The sequence below is a fragment of the Mixophyes fleayi genome, chromosome 9 (assembly GCF_038048845.1).
Source record: "Mixophyes fleayi isolate aMixFle1 chromosome 9, aMixFle1.hap1, whole genome shotgun sequence".
In the NCBI taxonomy this organism is placed as follows: Eukaryota; Metazoa; Chordata; class Amphibia; order Anura; family Limnodynastidae; genus Mixophyes; species Mixophyes fleayi.
The window spans coordinates 93,928,861-93,946,322 of record NC_134410.1 but is presented as its reverse complement, the minus strand read 5'-3'; the positions used below and the strand labels follow the sequence as shown (position 1 = coordinate 93,946,322).

The 17,462-nt window shown below is 38.9% G+C and overlaps 1 protein-coding gene across 1 annotated transcript in view; it reads right to left on the bottom strand.

Annotated features, from left to right (window-relative positions):
* The window catches only part of MPP1 (MAGUK p55 scaffold protein 1), a 35,635-nt gene extending 18,472 nt beyond the window's left edge, over nucleotides 1–17,163 (bottom strand). Inside the window, exons 1-9 of the mRNA XM_075184690.1 lie at nucleotides 16,637–17,163; nucleotides 16,248–16,376; nucleotides 7,092–7,170; nucleotides 6,351–6,436; nucleotides 5,209–5,277; nucleotides 4,528–4,718; nucleotides 2,558–2,661; nucleotides 2,352–2,432; nucleotides 459–539 (exon numbers count right to left, since the gene is read on the bottom strand). Of these exons, the coding sequence (XP_075040791.1) occupies nucleotides 459–539; nucleotides 2,352–2,432; nucleotides 2,558–2,661; nucleotides 4,528–4,718; nucleotides 5,209–5,277; nucleotides 6,351–6,436; nucleotides 7,092–7,170; nucleotides 16,248–16,376; nucleotides 16,637–16,750 (934 nt within the window). The 5' untranslated portion in view covers nucleotides 16,751–17,163. The remainder of the gene's footprint in view (nucleotides 1–458; nucleotides 540–2,351; nucleotides 2,433–2,557; nucleotides 2,662–4,527; nucleotides 4,719–5,208; nucleotides 5,278–6,350; nucleotides 6,437–7,091; nucleotides 7,171–16,247; nucleotides 16,377–16,636) is intronic.
* Nucleotides 17,164–17,462: the final 299 nt, after the last annotated feature.

Below are 17,462 nucleotides of genomic sequence, written 5' to 3'. Positions count from 1 at the left end.
AAAAAGAAAAAAGTTGCAAAAATTAGAGCTTGCAAGTACTTGTTTACTAAGCCTCTCACTATGTGCTGGGTTTTAAACAAGTTTAAATAAAGACAAAAAAAAAAAAATGCACGATACGTCCCACATATTAACGCAATGTAGCTCTTTACAAGCAAAATTTTGTAGGTGTGTCAGAAAAAGAGAGCTGTGTAATTGGTACAATCATGCCAAATACTTGCACTTGGATAGGTAGAATGCAAAAACCAACTTGAACGGGAGAAGAGCTACCATAATAAAAGCTACAACTACCAACAGTATATGTGTTATTAAAATAGAAGATATTCAAAATAATCCTCTATAGCTTAAAAAGGAATGAGAATTGAGAAAGCAGAAGGGACAAAAGCATCAGGCATACAAATGAAATGAAAGACATTATAAATAACTATATGTATATAAGGTAAAATGTATGTGACACTCACGTGGTGCAGGGTAGCTGAATCTCTCAGGATATTTGGTAAGCAAAGCATTTTTTATGTGACTGCGCCCAACTCCATTGACACCTGTGACAGAGAAGTCAAAACCCACAGAAGTTATTAAACTTTCAGAAATAGAAGAAAAAATTATAACAAATTACTAATCATAAAGAGCCAATGTAGCTTCAGGTGTAAATTTTGCCACATCATATTGCATTACAAGAGTAAATACTCCATGCTCTTGCAAGGCTGTAAAAACATACTGATCACCTATTTTTACAGTGCAATTTAGCATTGGGCTAAGCCACACACCCCTTCACAATTAGGTTGTACCTTTTACAGCACAAAATAGTCTTTTCATGTGTAAATTTTGTATCATGTAGATTAAATTGCTCCCAACTCTGACTGAGTTTCCAATCACTAGAATGGAAAATTCCTATTCCAAGCTCCTATTTGTACTGAATGATAAATTGTTTTAAATCAGGTTGATGGCAAGGTATTATAAACGGAACATGGCCTCGGAGGAGAAATGATGAATGTTTGCGAGGAGATGTTTTGTGTTTGTTCATAATGGTTATTAAGATTGGTTGGAGTGGACATATTAAAAAGTCTCTGGATATTTAGATTACAAACACTGCTGTCAGAGGGCCTAAATGAACGATTGGAGTTTGGGCACATAAAATTCCTATGTCTCTTTCTTTTTTGATACTTTTATGCTGTCTAGGGAATGGAGTTATAAGGAGAGACTAATCTGTGTTCTAGTATTTGTCTAGAAAAGACTGAGTGCAATTAGCTAAGAATAGTCAGATGTACCAAATATCTCATACAGATATAATATGAACACTTAGTTATGCCCTAGAGTGTTATGGACATATTTTCAAAGGTGGTGTAAGAAGAGTATACATTTATTTTCTCTTTCTTTAATCAAATGTGCAGTTGTTTTTTTTTCCAAATTTAAATATTTACTTACATTTTTAATGGATTTAATGATAGATAGGGCTACCCTGACTATGATTATGTATTACTTAATGAGGTGAGGGTTTGGTCTTCTATTTCCTTGGATGTCAGTTTTAGATCAAATATGTAGCAAATTTTCATTATTACAGCTAAACTCTGTCTATAGAGTTGGTTTAATACATTATATTGTATTTCCTGAGCGTTGTATCTAATGTATTATGTTTGTGAAGAGAGCTGCTCTGGGTCTACAGAAGAGAGAATATCAGAATGAACGTGATTGATATAAAAATTAATATCCCTGCAATCTCTTGTCGCACCATTATTATTATCATTTATTTGTTAGGCGCCACAAGAGTTCCTGAGCGCTGTACACTGCACAAACAATAGACTATACAGGGTAAAACATTACTGAACAGTAAACAAAAATACCAAAACTTCAGAAGCTCCAGGCTGGCTAATGCAGTAAAGCCGGAGCAGAAGAACAGATATGGACACAGGACGGAAGAGGGCCCTGCTCAAATGAGCTTACATCCTAAGGGAGGGTGAACAAAACTCAGGCACAAAGGGAGCCAGTTGACGTATATGGAAGAGAAAAGGGCCGGGAGGAGAGAGGGGAGAACATTATATTGGGATAAGAAAATTAATTCGGAAATAAAAATGATTTTCTATGTGAAGTGTCGCAGCTCCCTGATAATATAACATTATAAATTATCATGCACCCACACTAGCCTGCAACTCCAAATTATTGCCCGTCACTAAAGTTTCATAATGGTGCCTTCTTATGCAATATGTTTTTCTAGGTCACAATATGCTGGTTATAATAACTATATACTTCTGTGATGTCCTCTATATATTGTAATTCATGGAAATGTAAAACAGTCATTTTTGAAAGAGTATTATTAACAATGTTAGCCAAGTTTTTTTTTAATGTTTATTACTGACCAATCAGCACCAGGGTTCTCCTTGTGAACGCTGGAAGAGACACCACTTCTTCATAAGAAACCACATCCAACTGGTCAAAAACTGGAGAGGAAGAGATGGAGTCATTCAAAAAAGTGGGTTTGTACATTTATCTGGGAATAAGATACAGTCTCAATGAATGTTGTATGCATGAATTATTGTCTTTATTTACAGTGATTTATACTCACTAGAACTATGTTTCGCCAGGTATTTATCTTTGCATTTCTTCTTTTTGCTGAAAGGGCTGCAACTTTGAGGTATCTGGCTACTTGTATTGGAGCTTGCCACACGCCTGAAATAATCCAAGGTACAAAGGGATCCTTACTTTTCTGTACAACAAACCCATCTCCAGAACCACATGACTAACACATATTTATATATATCCTCCATTAATGGTTATCTGCCTCTTAACTTTTGAGTTTTCCTATGACCATCTTACCCCATGTTCAACATATGATCTACCTACATACTTATAAAATGGCAATACCACATCTGCATCACATGCTTGTATCTCCTTTATGAATACCGGGATTTTATTCATCTTTGCAGCTGTTGTATAACAGAGCGCTGATACTCGACTTTCTGTAGATGTTATTCCCCAATTGTATTTCATTTAAAGTGTATCACAGGTATTACAAGCTTAGTTCCATTATCTTACATTTATCTGCATTAAATTTTATCTGCCTTTTTACTCCCGTTTGCTATTTTGTCTAACTTACAAGTTAGTATCTACACAGACCATGGTCATCAAAGATGGACACCTTACTTACTAGGCCATCTATATGATCGTTAAGACTTGAAGGACAGGGCCCAAAGCTGATCCCTATGGTAAACAACTAATAATTTTAGTAAAGTCTTAATACATTCACATATACACATTTTACCCTAGACCCAGTACTCTTCATACACACAAGTTTGGTAATGTTTTGCAACATATTTCAGGATAGTCACCATTCAAATAATTTACTCACCACTAAGTCAGGCTCTAAATTTCCTGGTTCTGATTTTGTTCCATTTTGAAAGATTGGTACTACACATGTTCTTCTGTTTTTCTTTATTAAGGGATTTTACAGTTCAGAAAGGCAATATGCAAAATCCACCTCACTTATTTCTGTACACCTATTATTTCTTTTACAGACTCTGCTTACCGACACATTTCATGTTTCAGTGTGGCCCTAAGCTACTATGCAGGTTGGCTTTCACATACTGAAAGTTAATCCACTTGCTAACAATAAAGAACCTTATAGATATATCGACTGAAAACATTTGTTCTTATCAAAAAAAATATAGATCCCTTCTATAAAATTACAAATAGTTTTTTTATTACAATTGTGGTACTACAAATAAAGAATACAACAGTAGGAATCTACTTGGCCTTCCCATTTGTTTTTAATACAGTTCAGTAAATATTTTAAAAAGACACCCATACAGTTTTATGTGGCCAGCCCACTGTAACAAAATAACAGCTTGTCTACACTGAAATGTCCAGGCAGTTTTAGACAACTATAACAGAGTTGTTTTGGGGATAAGTATGATTAGTTTAGTTTTTACAGGAAAGCAAAAAAACAAACAGAAAATCCTCCAATAAAACCGTAAGTGATTTTTTTTGTTTCATTTTTTTTATACGCTTGTATGTAATAGTTTTGTTGCATATGTTGCTACAATTAACTTTTTATAAAATACAATAAATGTTTTATAATAGAAGACCAGTCCTTTTCATTACAGAGTAGCCGTACAATAGGTTCGCTGTACGTTCAATCAGCTGTCACTCATCGCTGATGGTCAGGGTAGAAAGACAGAACTTGGGAGAAAAAATACCCTAGATTTAGAAAATGAACTATTATTTTTTAAGAATGCATATATTGTTATGTACCAGGAAGGCATGTATACACCAATCATTCTTTAATTTTTATTTCCAGAGTGAGTGTTTTTTTAATCAGTTTTATACCATACGTGGCAGTCCCATCTCATAACTCTACATTAGAGTCATTTTAGACCTTACTGATATTAAGCACGATCTGAATCTTTCTTTCTAGCTTATATTAATAGGCATTTATTTTATCGTATTGGTCGATACAGCATTGGTAGTAATGAACTTCATATTTTATTTTACAGTGAAGTGTCCTCCATACCTGAAGCTTTGCATCAATACACTTACCACTCTTGCAGTTCAGGTGAAGGTATAAGGCCAGCTGTCTCTGCCCCTTGTGTTTTCCCTTGCCACCAGTTGGAGTCATCCTTGTTTATAATTTGTAGTACATCTCCAGTGTGAAAGCGCAAGCCCGCTTCTCGGCACGGGATAAGTGGATCAGACAAAGGGTCGTAATCAAACAGCGCTCGCACGAACATCTAATAAAAAAAATTAAAAATGCTTGTTTAGCCCTTCATATTATATCATGTTATGCTCTGCATGCTTTTTGTAAAACTCAATGTTTATTCCAAAAAAAAAAAAAAAAAAAAAAATGCAGTTTAAGGTCAATATTGCAGCATAACAAAAACATTTGGGGGATTTACTGGCATGAACAAAAGAAGAAATCCTTACTCCTGTAAAGTGGATGTATGGCATGAGTTAGAAAGGCTTAAAAGCACCAGATCATATACATAAATTAAACATAATGAATTGGAATTCTGTATTTATAAGGAAGACTAATGTTAAACTGAAAGGAGCGCCACTGTAACGTATTATGTATGTAATGTATTATACAATAGGAAACAACTTACAGCTAGAAAATGTGATGTTAAAATAAACTTTATAAATAGCAAGAAGAAAAGTCCAAGAAGAGAACATAAGAAACTGGTGATTAAGTTCCTAATATAGTTTTCAAAATAGTAGATTTACCTGGAGGGGAGGCTTGCGGTTGCTTTGTGATGGTGAAACTTTCACAGTTACAGTTCCTTTGCTTTCTTTCTAGAGAGTAAAACAAAGCACATTATATAGAATTGCACTGGGCGAGCATTGCATGATACTGGCTATATACCAATAATGCTAGCGATACATGCAGCATGCAAATTGGCAAGCAGCTGCAAAACAAGTGTGCTGCCTGAGAATGATCTCATTGGACGCATTTATATCTGGTTGTTGGGTTTCTAATGTCAGCATGTGTCTCCCCACACCAGTAAATCAATCCAATTTGGGCAGCCACATGTAAAAGGAAATTGTTAATGGATTCCTTTACTTAAATTGAAGAACTGTCCATGTGTGATCAGTTAGGAAGTATCCAAACTATATTTGAAATGGTACTTCAAATGGAACATTACATTTTCTGCAGCATGTGCAGCATGTGTGGTTAATGGAATATATAATTCCTTTCTTATCCCTATTCTAACATTTATGTTAAGTACACTTTAGGAAATCTCACCAGCGCTTGTATGACTTAACTGACCACTATGCTACATAAATGAAAATATGTAAGCGGGAAAAGCATGGTGTATTATGAAAGTGTACATATAAGATTACAAACAAAACAATATAAAATAGTTTACATCTCATCCCCTTTTTTTGTAAGGAGAAAACCTCCAAAGTAGTGCACACAGTATGCCAGGGCTTAGCTGTGCATCTTTCTTCCCGGCTGGCCTAGATCACAGCTCCAAGTACTCCTGAGAGATGAGAGTCCTGTAGGTGTGCATACATTATATGATAATACAGTGAGCATGCACAGGATTCAGAGCTTGGAGTTCTAACATCTCTCATGGTAACTGGTCCAGGAGAGCACAGCTCAGCTTACTTTTACCTTGATTTGGGAATCAATTAAAATCATTAACATACTGGGCATAAGAAAATTGTGTCACTCGTCCGAGTGTGAGGGTATTTTTTTCTTCTTTATTATATGTACACTAAACACTTTTGTAAATCATAAAAACAAAAATGATGCTGCCCCTGTTGACAGGTACACTTTAAATGTCCTCAAGATCCAATATGCCTCACAACAAATGTCTCTTCATCATTCCTATTCCAAACAACAGTATATCCTAGTTTCTCACCAACACACTCTGCAGGTGATCCACACTTTGATTCTGGACACTTTTTCCATTTATTTCAAGAATTTCATCCCCTACCTGAAGGGAACCTGAGATTAAAAGGAAAGAAATATGTTTGAGAAACAAATAACCGAAGGTCAAAACACAAAAGTAGAGAGACTTAGAAAAAGGGTCGGTTAAATATTTATTTATTAATACGCAAAAGTATGCATTACAAATTAAATACAAAAACAATTGACAAACATTTTAAAGAACTATAAAGTTATCAGGATAAGTAGTATCAAATAGATCAAATATAACAGCTAGTGATGATTAGTTGAAGTATAGAACAGCATGAGATTTACTTTAAGTAGAATAATAGATCTGTTGAAAGCATAAGAAAGTGTCCAAGAGAAACTTATTTTGTCTTCCTTCAGTCATTAAGGGTTAGTCACCGGTGGAATAGGAGACGGTGAATAATTTGAAGAGTGGTTAACATATTCTGGCATAGAAGCAACACTGATCTTCATAGTAAAAGTGAATGCAGATTGATAGGGTGTTGGTTAACTTCTATATTAATATTACCATGCAATCATTTTGGTTTCATTAAATTTGACACCTGAGAATACCACTAGCTTTATTCACAACAAGCAACACATTTGATCTGTACAAGAAATTATGTTTTAGAACAATGGCCCTATTAGACAAGCCACAGAACATATGTAGAAAGGATAAGTGCAATTGGAGAGTAGGTGAAATAATTACCTTGGCGGTGGATAAGTCCTCCATGTAGGATTCGTGCAACAATACATCTTTGCTGTGAATTCAACTTGAGAGTGATACCCTGTAAATCAGGCATTGCAAAATATAGGGACACAGTCAATACACACAATTAAAGTGTTCTCTTGTACAAAAATTAACTGGACACCTCAAAATGCCTGGTAGAATATAAAAAAAACGTCTTTTAAAAAAATGCTTTCAGTACTTAAGTTTCTCTGTTGCTTTTCTGGATTATGAAAATAAACTTTCTGCCACTCACTATTTTATTGACGGACTAAGGCATTGTACACAATGCCTAGGTTGATTGTTAAGAAATAGCTGACCTACCTAAGAAGGTATGTTAAATGGAACGATTTTCTATTAAAAATTCAGTTTAATTCCCCATGCTGGTTTTGGTTCATGAGGACACTACACAGCGATTTCCATCCCCACCACACACACTGTTGGTCCTATAGCAAGAAGTCTTGCTGTATTTTCTTTTTGCTATTGTTATTCAGGGGTTGAGTTCACCCATTACAATTGAATAGGAAAGGTGTGATTAGTAACTTCATTATATTGGTGCACGCCCTCTCAAAGCAAATAATCAATTTAAAGTTAGGAAAGATCCCAACTGCTCAGCCACCCATTGCAAACCTCCCCTTAAAAGGACAACCAGCAGCTATTATTTGTACATTCCAGCCTGCAAGAGCAGCATATGAGTTTTTCCAGTGGCACAGTTTGTGGGATGTTTCTGTGTCCCTCTGGATATTCCCCCCTTTCAGAGCTTACAGTAGTCCAGGCAGAATGTCTTCTGAGGCAGTGGTGGACTCAAGGATACAGACACCCTACAAACCTCAGCTTACAGTTTGGCTATTTCCTCCCACAACAAAGAAAAACTGACTACAGAGTGAATAGTAGTTGAGTTTCCAGAATGCTTCCCGCAATACAAATGCATTACACCCACTGCACTAGTCCAAACATTGTATCAGATGTTAATTGTAGCGTCCATATTTGTACACCTGCTTCTGTATTCTAACTCACCTGATTCTGTTTCAAACTCACAGTTCACAAGTTTGAAAGCTATTTCACTTTAGGATGCAAGCTACTACAATCAGCCAGACATTTGTTTTTCCATGTAAGCTTGTTGTGACTGGCACCAATGTATAATTTGAAATGCACTTATCCTGTTACATTGGGATGTGTTATGTATGGAAGTGTCATTGTTTGGGTTTGTAACTTTGCTAGAGGAAGTCTGTTTGCTGATAGCAGAAAATGCTAAGTAACTATTTATGTGAAGTGATAAACACCTGTTTAGCCTGTATACCCAGCAGGGTGCCGCTGTCTGGCATGGCTGCATTTCAGGTAATGCAAGCATCGAGTTTTAGCACAAAACAGAGTAGTGTAAATATTGTTAGCTTTGCATTGCATATAAATCCAGGTTTGGGTAAACATATTGTATCCCGATACTAAAAATAACTCAGACCTCAGGGGGCTAGCTTACCCTGTGAGGCTGTATCCAAACAGAATAAAAAGAGACCTTGTACACTGAAATGCATCATCATTCTTGTTCCATCTGACCTGATCACTAGTACCTTCAATCAGTGTGACTGCAAATAAACATCACTTGCTTCAAAGACCTGTTTGAAAAGGTCTTCCATGCTGAAAATCCTGTGACCTACAGATTAGACTCAAAATCAAATCCATCTTCTGGCTGTCTAAGGTTTGGACCCAGCTTCCCAGCACCACCACTCTGCCCGCTACCCAGCAACTCTAGCCAGTGTGATAGGCCAGGGGGGATCCACCCACAGCCACCCTGATTCATAGTGTTGCTGTGAGTGGATCACCAGGGGTACCAGCCCAGGTGTACTAGCGAGGGGTAACCCTAGCAGTGACAGTTACCCAGAAGGAACCCGGTACTGGATGCCTACAAGGAGCCCAGTGGTGGCAGCATTTGTAAGCCCCTCCTACTTCTGGTTAGAGGGTGCATTTGGGATAATGAAAGGGAATGGTGGCAAAGTAAGCTCAGCTGGTTCACAGCAACAACAGATAGGGTGGCATAGGCGGTCCATCCTGTCACACCTGTGCAATGACATCCCCCATACACATTGCAGGAGTATGTTTGGATGAATTATGCCCTTGACAAGGTCCTACAGGAAAGACAAAAAGATAATCAGTCTTTCTGAAGACACGCCAGCGGATACCTTACGTTTGGTGGTCCCCTTGCCAGACATATTTGAAATGTATTACAGGTTTAAATAAACTGATAACACAATCCACAGAGATGACTTGTCTGAACAATAGTGTCTATACACAGCACCGCAAGATTGTACACCAAGTCTATATACTAGGTCACAAAACTTGTAAAAACACACCAATCCCTGTAGAGTGCTCAATAGTCTGTTAGTGAACAGCTCAAAACAGGCATTCAATGACACTTAATAGAGATTAACATTAAAAACAGAGGAACGATACCAGTCAGAGGCAGAGGAGATGAGTAGCATGCAGCCAAACGATGTGTATCCCAATATGGCAACATCCGTGCCAGAAAACAGGAAGAGGGGGTGGAGGGAAGTTCCTCCTCCAGATCCGCCCCCAAAAAGGCCGCATCTCTGTAAAGCCAATCAGCACATAACAAGTATGGCTGTCGGCGTCTATCGCACACATGCTGTACTACAGTGCTCAGGCAGCGTGTGCGCTCTCCCCTCCATTGCAAGTATCGCCTCCTAAGGAGAGTGATGCTCGCAGTCTAGGGGGAGCGGGCTTGCCGGCATGTCCGTCAACAGGGGGAGGTGGATCCCTGCATCTCCCCCACGCGACTACTAATAATGTGCCCAAATGTAATAATAAAGGCAACTCTTATGTGGGGCACCTAAAGCCCTAATGGCCAAAAAGAAAATGCAATCCTGGCTGAAAGCTTGTGTCTAGGGGATGACTGCCAGCAAGAGGTGCAAGGTAAACGAGTCTCAGTTGTTGCTTACCTTTCGCAGGAACCCAGAGTGAAGGAAGCCGCCAGGCTGTTCACCCCTCTGGGTCCTAGGAACGATCCCTGCGCAGCACCTAAAGAAAAAATGTAAAATAAAAACCTAAACTAAACTAAGTATAGGCAGGAGCCTATACCAAAGTGTCCTAACTCCTAGACACTTTAAAAAACTGATGTATCCACATGAGAGGAGGGGCATAGTAGGGGAGGAGAGTGAAGATCAAAGAAGTTGATAAGTGCCTAAACTCCACACCCACTACTATAGCCCCAATGTCGGAAAGATTATTATTATATATATATATATATATATATATATATATATATATAGCTGAAAGTGCTGTATCGCATGCCATACTGCCTTAATTTCATGTTTATGTGCAGCCTCTCGTTCTACAGAAAAGACTCACAAGGGATGCATTACAAGTGTGGAATAAGGCCCTGAAGAATACAGAAACTATGACCCTTCCTACTTTTAACTTATCTATACACGCCTTAGTGAAACTTATTCCATATCTCAATCTAAATATATGGTATACTAAAGGCATCACCACTATTAAATCTCTATTCTCACGCCAGACTATTTTGTCTTTTTTGAAATTACAAGATCAATTTCAGATAGTGAACTAGGACTTCTACAAATACCCACACGTCTGGCACTGGCTAACCTCTTTACGCTCAAAACAACCACCTCCACTTCTTTTTGCTAGAATGATGACAGGAGCCAATAGGGCTGCCATATCTATCCGATACACATTTCTCAATTCTGAAGGGGAACAAGCAAAGCTCTCCTCTCCTCCCAACGTGCTTGGGAGAGAGACCTGAACCTAGTATTAGATGACACTCAATGTGACCTAGTTTTCAGAATGCCTACCAGATGTCAAAGTGTCTGAACCACTAAAAGATGTTCTATAAACAAATCCACAGACTATTTAACCCCAGGTAGACTCCACAAGATGTGGCCAGTACAGTCCAAGGCCTGTTGGCGAAATTGTGGAGCGACAGGTGATATGCTACATATCTTCTGGAGCTGTCCCATTGCCCATACCCTGTGGGATGCAGTATTTACCACGATATCCCAGGTCATTAAGACCCTGGTCCCCTTTACCACAGAGGTGGCTCTCCTACATATTTTCCCTCCTCAATTGTCCTCAGGGAATCAATATATGTAGTCAGCCACATACTTATAGCCACTAGGGTGGCGATTGCTCAAGCCTGGAGAACCTGATCTCTCCCACCGTTGGGTAATAACCAAAGTTCAGTTGAGCTGGGATATGAAAACTCTAGCTGTTCCATATACCTCTGCTTCTTCCCCCCCATTTGATATGGTTCGCCTGGAAAGAGTTTATATCCACAGACCCTATCCTACAAGATACCTCAAATTCATTATTGCCCTCATCTCAATAACTATTTAACTTTCTGTGTGATACCAAATTAAATATTGTCATTGCGTTCCTAAATTGCATGTTGTTAAGTCTACTATAATACTCCTACCCTCCCTCCTTCCCTACATTTCAATGTTTTTTTATACCATGTAAATGAAAAATTTTCAATAAAAACTATTACTGAAAAAAATTAAATAAACTAAATGTTGTCTGTTGATCTTCTCTTGCACATCCTTGCCCAGGGTAACAATCCATACTCCATACAAGTGCCCTGGTGAGGCCATAGCCAAAACAGACAAAGTACAGTGCCCAAGGAAAGCCATTTACAAAGAACTTCACATTTTCCTATCCATAGTATGGCTCCATTTTACAGCATAATGCTGGTCCTAGTCAAGGGACTCTACAGCAGTATCAATTTTAGATACCAAACACAACTTAACTGCATATATCCTTCCCAGTATGACAACATTTCTAAGTCTCTTAAATTTAAGCCTGATGCCTGTCCACCTGCTCCCATTCCCTTATTAATGAGATCTTCAATAACCAGTGCACTAGAAACACTGTTTCCACTAATGAAAATAGGGAATCCTGGAGAGGAATGGGACTGGAGAATCATATATCCCAATGATTTTGGTAATATGTTTAAAGGAGGACATTCACAACATCAGGATTGAATGAATTGGGATCTTCCCTATATCCCCTGACTCTGCTAAATGACCCTTTATTGAAGGTCCCTTCAGGACCTTCAATAAAAAGAACCCAAGGACTCCTTGGAAGGACCAAACTGTAGATCATCCAGGTCCACACATCTGATCTATCTGGATTTCATCAGCCCCTGCATAGCATATAAATCTACTCTAGGGACATAAGTGCCCTGCATCGATCTTACCACCCAGGAACGGTTTCAGGAGGCTGAACAGTGGCTTTTTTGGACTCAGGAATACAATCTACACACAAAGCCCCTTTATAATCCTCATACAAAGGCTTGTGACATGCTTCAAAGACAAGATGGTGAGACTTAATTGAGGAACCTTTCAATTCCTCAACAACTTTGCTGCCTGGCTTTCTCGCTTCCTCTTTGCTGACTTCCCCACACTTATTCTCTGGGATTTCAACATCCCCATTGATATACCCACCAGTATTGCCGCCTCAAAAGTCTTCATGCTCACCTCCTCCTTATGGCCCCTCCCAATGGACAAAGTCTTCCACCCACCAGGAGGGTCACTCCCTCGACATAATCTTCTCCTGCTTTTGTGACCTCTCAAACATCTACAATTCAGACTTACCCCTCTCTGATCACAAACTCCTTTCCATCGCTGTCAAAAGTTGTGCACACTCAGTGACCCCTTCATGGCCTTGACTATATCCTCTTCTCCACCTCTCAAGAACTTCTCTCACTCCCATTTCTACTCAATTCTGTCCCAACACTGCAGTCATTTTCTTCAACACCTCTCTCTCTAAAACCCTTAATGATGCAGCCCAAACTAACCACCTTAGCCATAGTCACACCCAACCCTGGTGCATCCCCACAGACATACCACCTTTAAAAAAGTGCTCCCACTCTGCGGAATGCAAATTGAGTTAATGCAGCTCAGATACTGACATCATCCACTTTAACATTCACCTTTTCATCCTATTATATTCTCAAACAGTCCTACTTCAATCCCTTATCTCTAACCAGTCTAACAACCCCACTGTCTCTTGGTCACAGTCATTTTGCTTCTGTCTTACTTCATCACCTGTCTCTTCATTACTCAGAGCCTAAAACTGTACCACTTACTTTAAAGACACAATTGACCATGAAATCGCCTCACTTCAGGTCCACCTCCCTCCATCACCCTCAGTTCCTTCTCTGGCTTCCCTTTGCCTCACAAATTAAGTTTAAACTGCTCATCCTTAATGTCAAAGCCTTCAGCAACTCTTCCCCTCCATACATTTCTGACCTAGTCACGAGATACACCACAGCACATCCACTCTGCATCTGACCTTCAACTCCCCCCCCCCCCACTCATTACCTCCTCCCATTCTCATTGCCAAGACTTACTTTTCCTCTCCTCGTTATGTCTCATGTTTGTGTCTCTTGTACGACCAAAATATTTTTTGCGTCCACTCTTCCTAGCTGGAGACATACCCAATGACATTTAAATTAATTTTACAAGCTTTTATCTGGAATAAAACACACTTAACATGTCCGACAATAGAAGCCATTGTTCCTGGTGTCGCCTTACTAGGGTTGCATTCAAGTTTTCCATAGGTAAGTGCATCAAGAATGCCTACAAATAATTTTATAATGCATTATAAAATATAAAAATGTCAGTGGGTATGTGGCCTTAAGTGTAAAATTGCTTCTCGCAATTTATACTCTTGTGGATTCTTAGAATGGCAAACACTCTAAGAATCCACAATTGGAGATGTTTTTTTCCTTCTGAAATAAAAGTAAATTTAAATTAATGTGTAAGTAACCTTTAAATCTCACTGTGTAAAGGTACCTTAAAAACATTCTCAACAGTCACTGTAGAGCTTTAATGGAGAGGCAAAGGATGGAAGAAGAGTAGCCCATTAGAAGAAAGGAAGGTTGATATTATATCTAAGCTGTGGTGCACCAGCAAACCTGCAGGATAATCTCGCTGGCCTTACTAACCCTCCTTACTTCAAGCAGTAGCTATCCAACACTTCAAAAGCAAGCATCTACATCACTTTCAGGTGAAAATGCTGATGTCATTGCATTTGAATTAGGATACCGGTGACAATATTGGGAGGTGCATCAGACCAAGTAATCTGACTGTAAAAAAAAAAAATACACAAAAGGAATGGAGGGCAGGGAGTGAGTGGTATGATAGCTATACACTAATTGCCCTGACTCTTTATTGCGCCACACCAACGAGGAATCCTGGCATGGAGGATTGCTTCATAAATAAAATGAACATTGTGTACGCACTTAGCTATGCCTTTCCTGGGAAAACAGAAGGGGATGACCAGGGATGGGTTTAGATAAAATGGGGCCCGTGTAAAAACCAAGGTTTTATTGTTCGAAAGGTACATAAATGTGATCATGCCCGTAATATTTTATATAGAAATATGATTTTACCTCCAACCAGTCAAAAATGTACACACAGATAAATATGAAATGTGAACATATTAAGTTTTGGGGATATTATATTCCAGTAATTTATCTAAGGCATTTGTATCTATGTTTGAAATATGTCTTATGTTAGCTTAATCCCACTAATAAACACAGACACTGAAGGAAGAATAATGAACTATTCCTTTGATGCATTGAAACTCTTATATGACATACTGAACTCTATAGCTAATGTCCATTTTGTAATTTGAAAGGGATGTTACATCTGCTATACCCCCTAGGGAGTTGGGCTATCCGTGTCCTATCTAAGAACAATAAAAGAGCCATCCCACTTGGCTTAGTGTGAGAATCCATTGTGGACAGGACTCTGACCATAGTAAAATGCTAGAAAAGGGAAGATGGTCAGATGAGACTGCCAATCTAGCATAATTAATCCCTTTGTTACCAGCATAGAGCTACAGTAACTTATATTTTTTATTTTAACCCTAGATGGTGTCATAACTGCAGCACCTCCCCTTTTAAGAAAGAAACAAGGAAACTGTGTGAAGCAGATTAGGTGATCCTGTTTAATACATTACCAGCTTACTGGGCTGCCCTGGGAGGACACAGTACCATTAGAGGCATATTCTATGGCCCTATACCAAATACTTTCCATGGGCTCAGTGCAGGACTCACCTCCAGGACCTCTCAGTGTTTATATGCAATGTGTTGCCTGCACGGTCACCTCTGGTTTCACAGCTAATGACAATGGCAGGAAGTGGGAAGCTGCCTGCCAGCTTTGTGCCGTTATGGGTGCACATAACAGTCTAAGATTTTCAGTGGGGAAATACCCCTGAATTATAGGGATAGCTAAGCCTGCCTCTTTTTCCTGTCCATATAAAGGTGACAGGTCTTCAAAGTAAGAAGTGGCAATACACATGCTCTACTCTTTGCTATAATGGATGTGTGGCATTACTTGGAACTCTTTCCTGACAACTCTGTAGATTTGCTGCTTTCTGAAAGCTAACTGTTGCAACCCCTCTATACAGCCCTGAAGAATTGGACTCCTCTAAAATGCTTGCATTTATCAATATGGGTTTCCTTGTGGCGGCTTGCTATGAAAACACCCCTTACCAGATACAATTTTGGGCAAGGTTGGTTCAGGCACAGATACACACTTTTTTAAGCTGCAGTATTGAAGTATAGATATACATTGCTCCAAGCCCTAAGCCAGATCACCAAATTATTATATCTTCAATGAAAAGCAGTGATCTCTAACTAAATGGAATCCAAACATTTTACGCTACCGTCCTATTTCAGCAGCATACCAGATTTTTTTTTTATATATACAGTTTGCAATGGTGAAAATACTGCAGGGAACATTTCAGAGTCTAGAACAACAGTTTGTGCCCTGCTACCTAACAAATGATGTTTACAATAAAAGATAAAATAAATAAATAGAAAAAAATCTTAAAACCTGTCATGGAACTTTTGCTTATACTGTTCTGTATTTCACAGTATAACACAATGTCTTTTATTCTTCAGGCATACATCAATTTGTACTTGACCATCAACCTTAACTTTTCCAAAATCACCAATGTTATTTTTAAGCTACTCTAATGCCTATTCTTGATTTACCCTGAAGCCCTGCATTTTGCTGCACTTTCTTGCCATCTTCACATAGACTGATCCCCCCCCCCCCCCCCCATTATTCTCCCATAACGATACCTATGACTCACCATCGGCTCCTCCGTCTCTCTTTCAAATTGCACTAGTCTAACTCTCTTCTTTTCCTCAGGACATCCGGGAGCTGCAGATCCATTTGTGTAAAACTCTTCAGTCATAACACTAGGACTGGAGGTGAAAGTCTGTAAAGAAGACACCAGTGACAGCAGACAATGAGTGTACTGACAAGTATGAGTTAATAACGCACAAAAGTATATCTTCACCCCCACCTTTAAAATCCCATACTCATACAAAATGTTCCTTATCTCTGTTGCACTTCAAACTCGCTGATTCATTAGTATTGACGCAGTGATAAGACGGAGCAAAGATCAATCTGCAGATTATCACACATCTAGGCGACAGAGCATCGCTTCCCATATTTGCAGCCAGACACCCCCTTTACCTGTGTTGCCGTTCTGTTTTGTAGTAGAGTTTCTAGGTACAGATCTGACAGTGCGGACCTCATACTGGGACCGTCACACTGCGCGATTTCTGAGCGTTCGAACTTCAGAGTCATCTTGATGAGCTCCGCTCTCCTAGCTCTCCTTTGTAGAATACACTTCCAAGCAACCTCTCAGGCTAATTGTCTGTTTCTAGACCGCCCCTTCTCCCCCTCTGCCTGTGTCTTACAGCCTCACTGCACTCTCACCTATTTATCTAAGTAGAATAGGCTGAGTCAGGAAAGAAGCAGTAAAAGAGATAAATCTGCTAGGCCAGCACAATCTTCATATAGGGGGCGTCACACTTTCCAATGACATGTTTACAGGAGTAAGTGAGCAGCTGTTTTCTATATAAGGTCTGTAGATGCCTATATATTCTAAAGCCGCATAGATAACCAATAGTCATATCTCTCTTCTTTGTAACGGCTGCAATCGGGACGCAATAAAACAAAACTGCACACCCTCCATTATTTAAAATGTTTTCTCCTAGGTCATATGACTCCTACTAACGGTCATGTGATAACCGCTGAAGAAAGAGCTGTAGTTGCCGTCATGTGACTGAGTAGTGGAGGAGGTGGAGATGTGTTTTGGTGTAAATTGCTGTAGCTGGTCGATAGGGACATTATGGTGGAGGAAAACATGATTTCTGTGTAGACCATTATAGGACTTATTATAGACAGATGTGTCTGCTATTTTTGCTTCACATTATTTACTGAGATTTTTTACATTTTAGTATATAAGGTTTATAGTTTAGGCAGGATCTCATTTATTTTGAATTAGCGCTTTTTT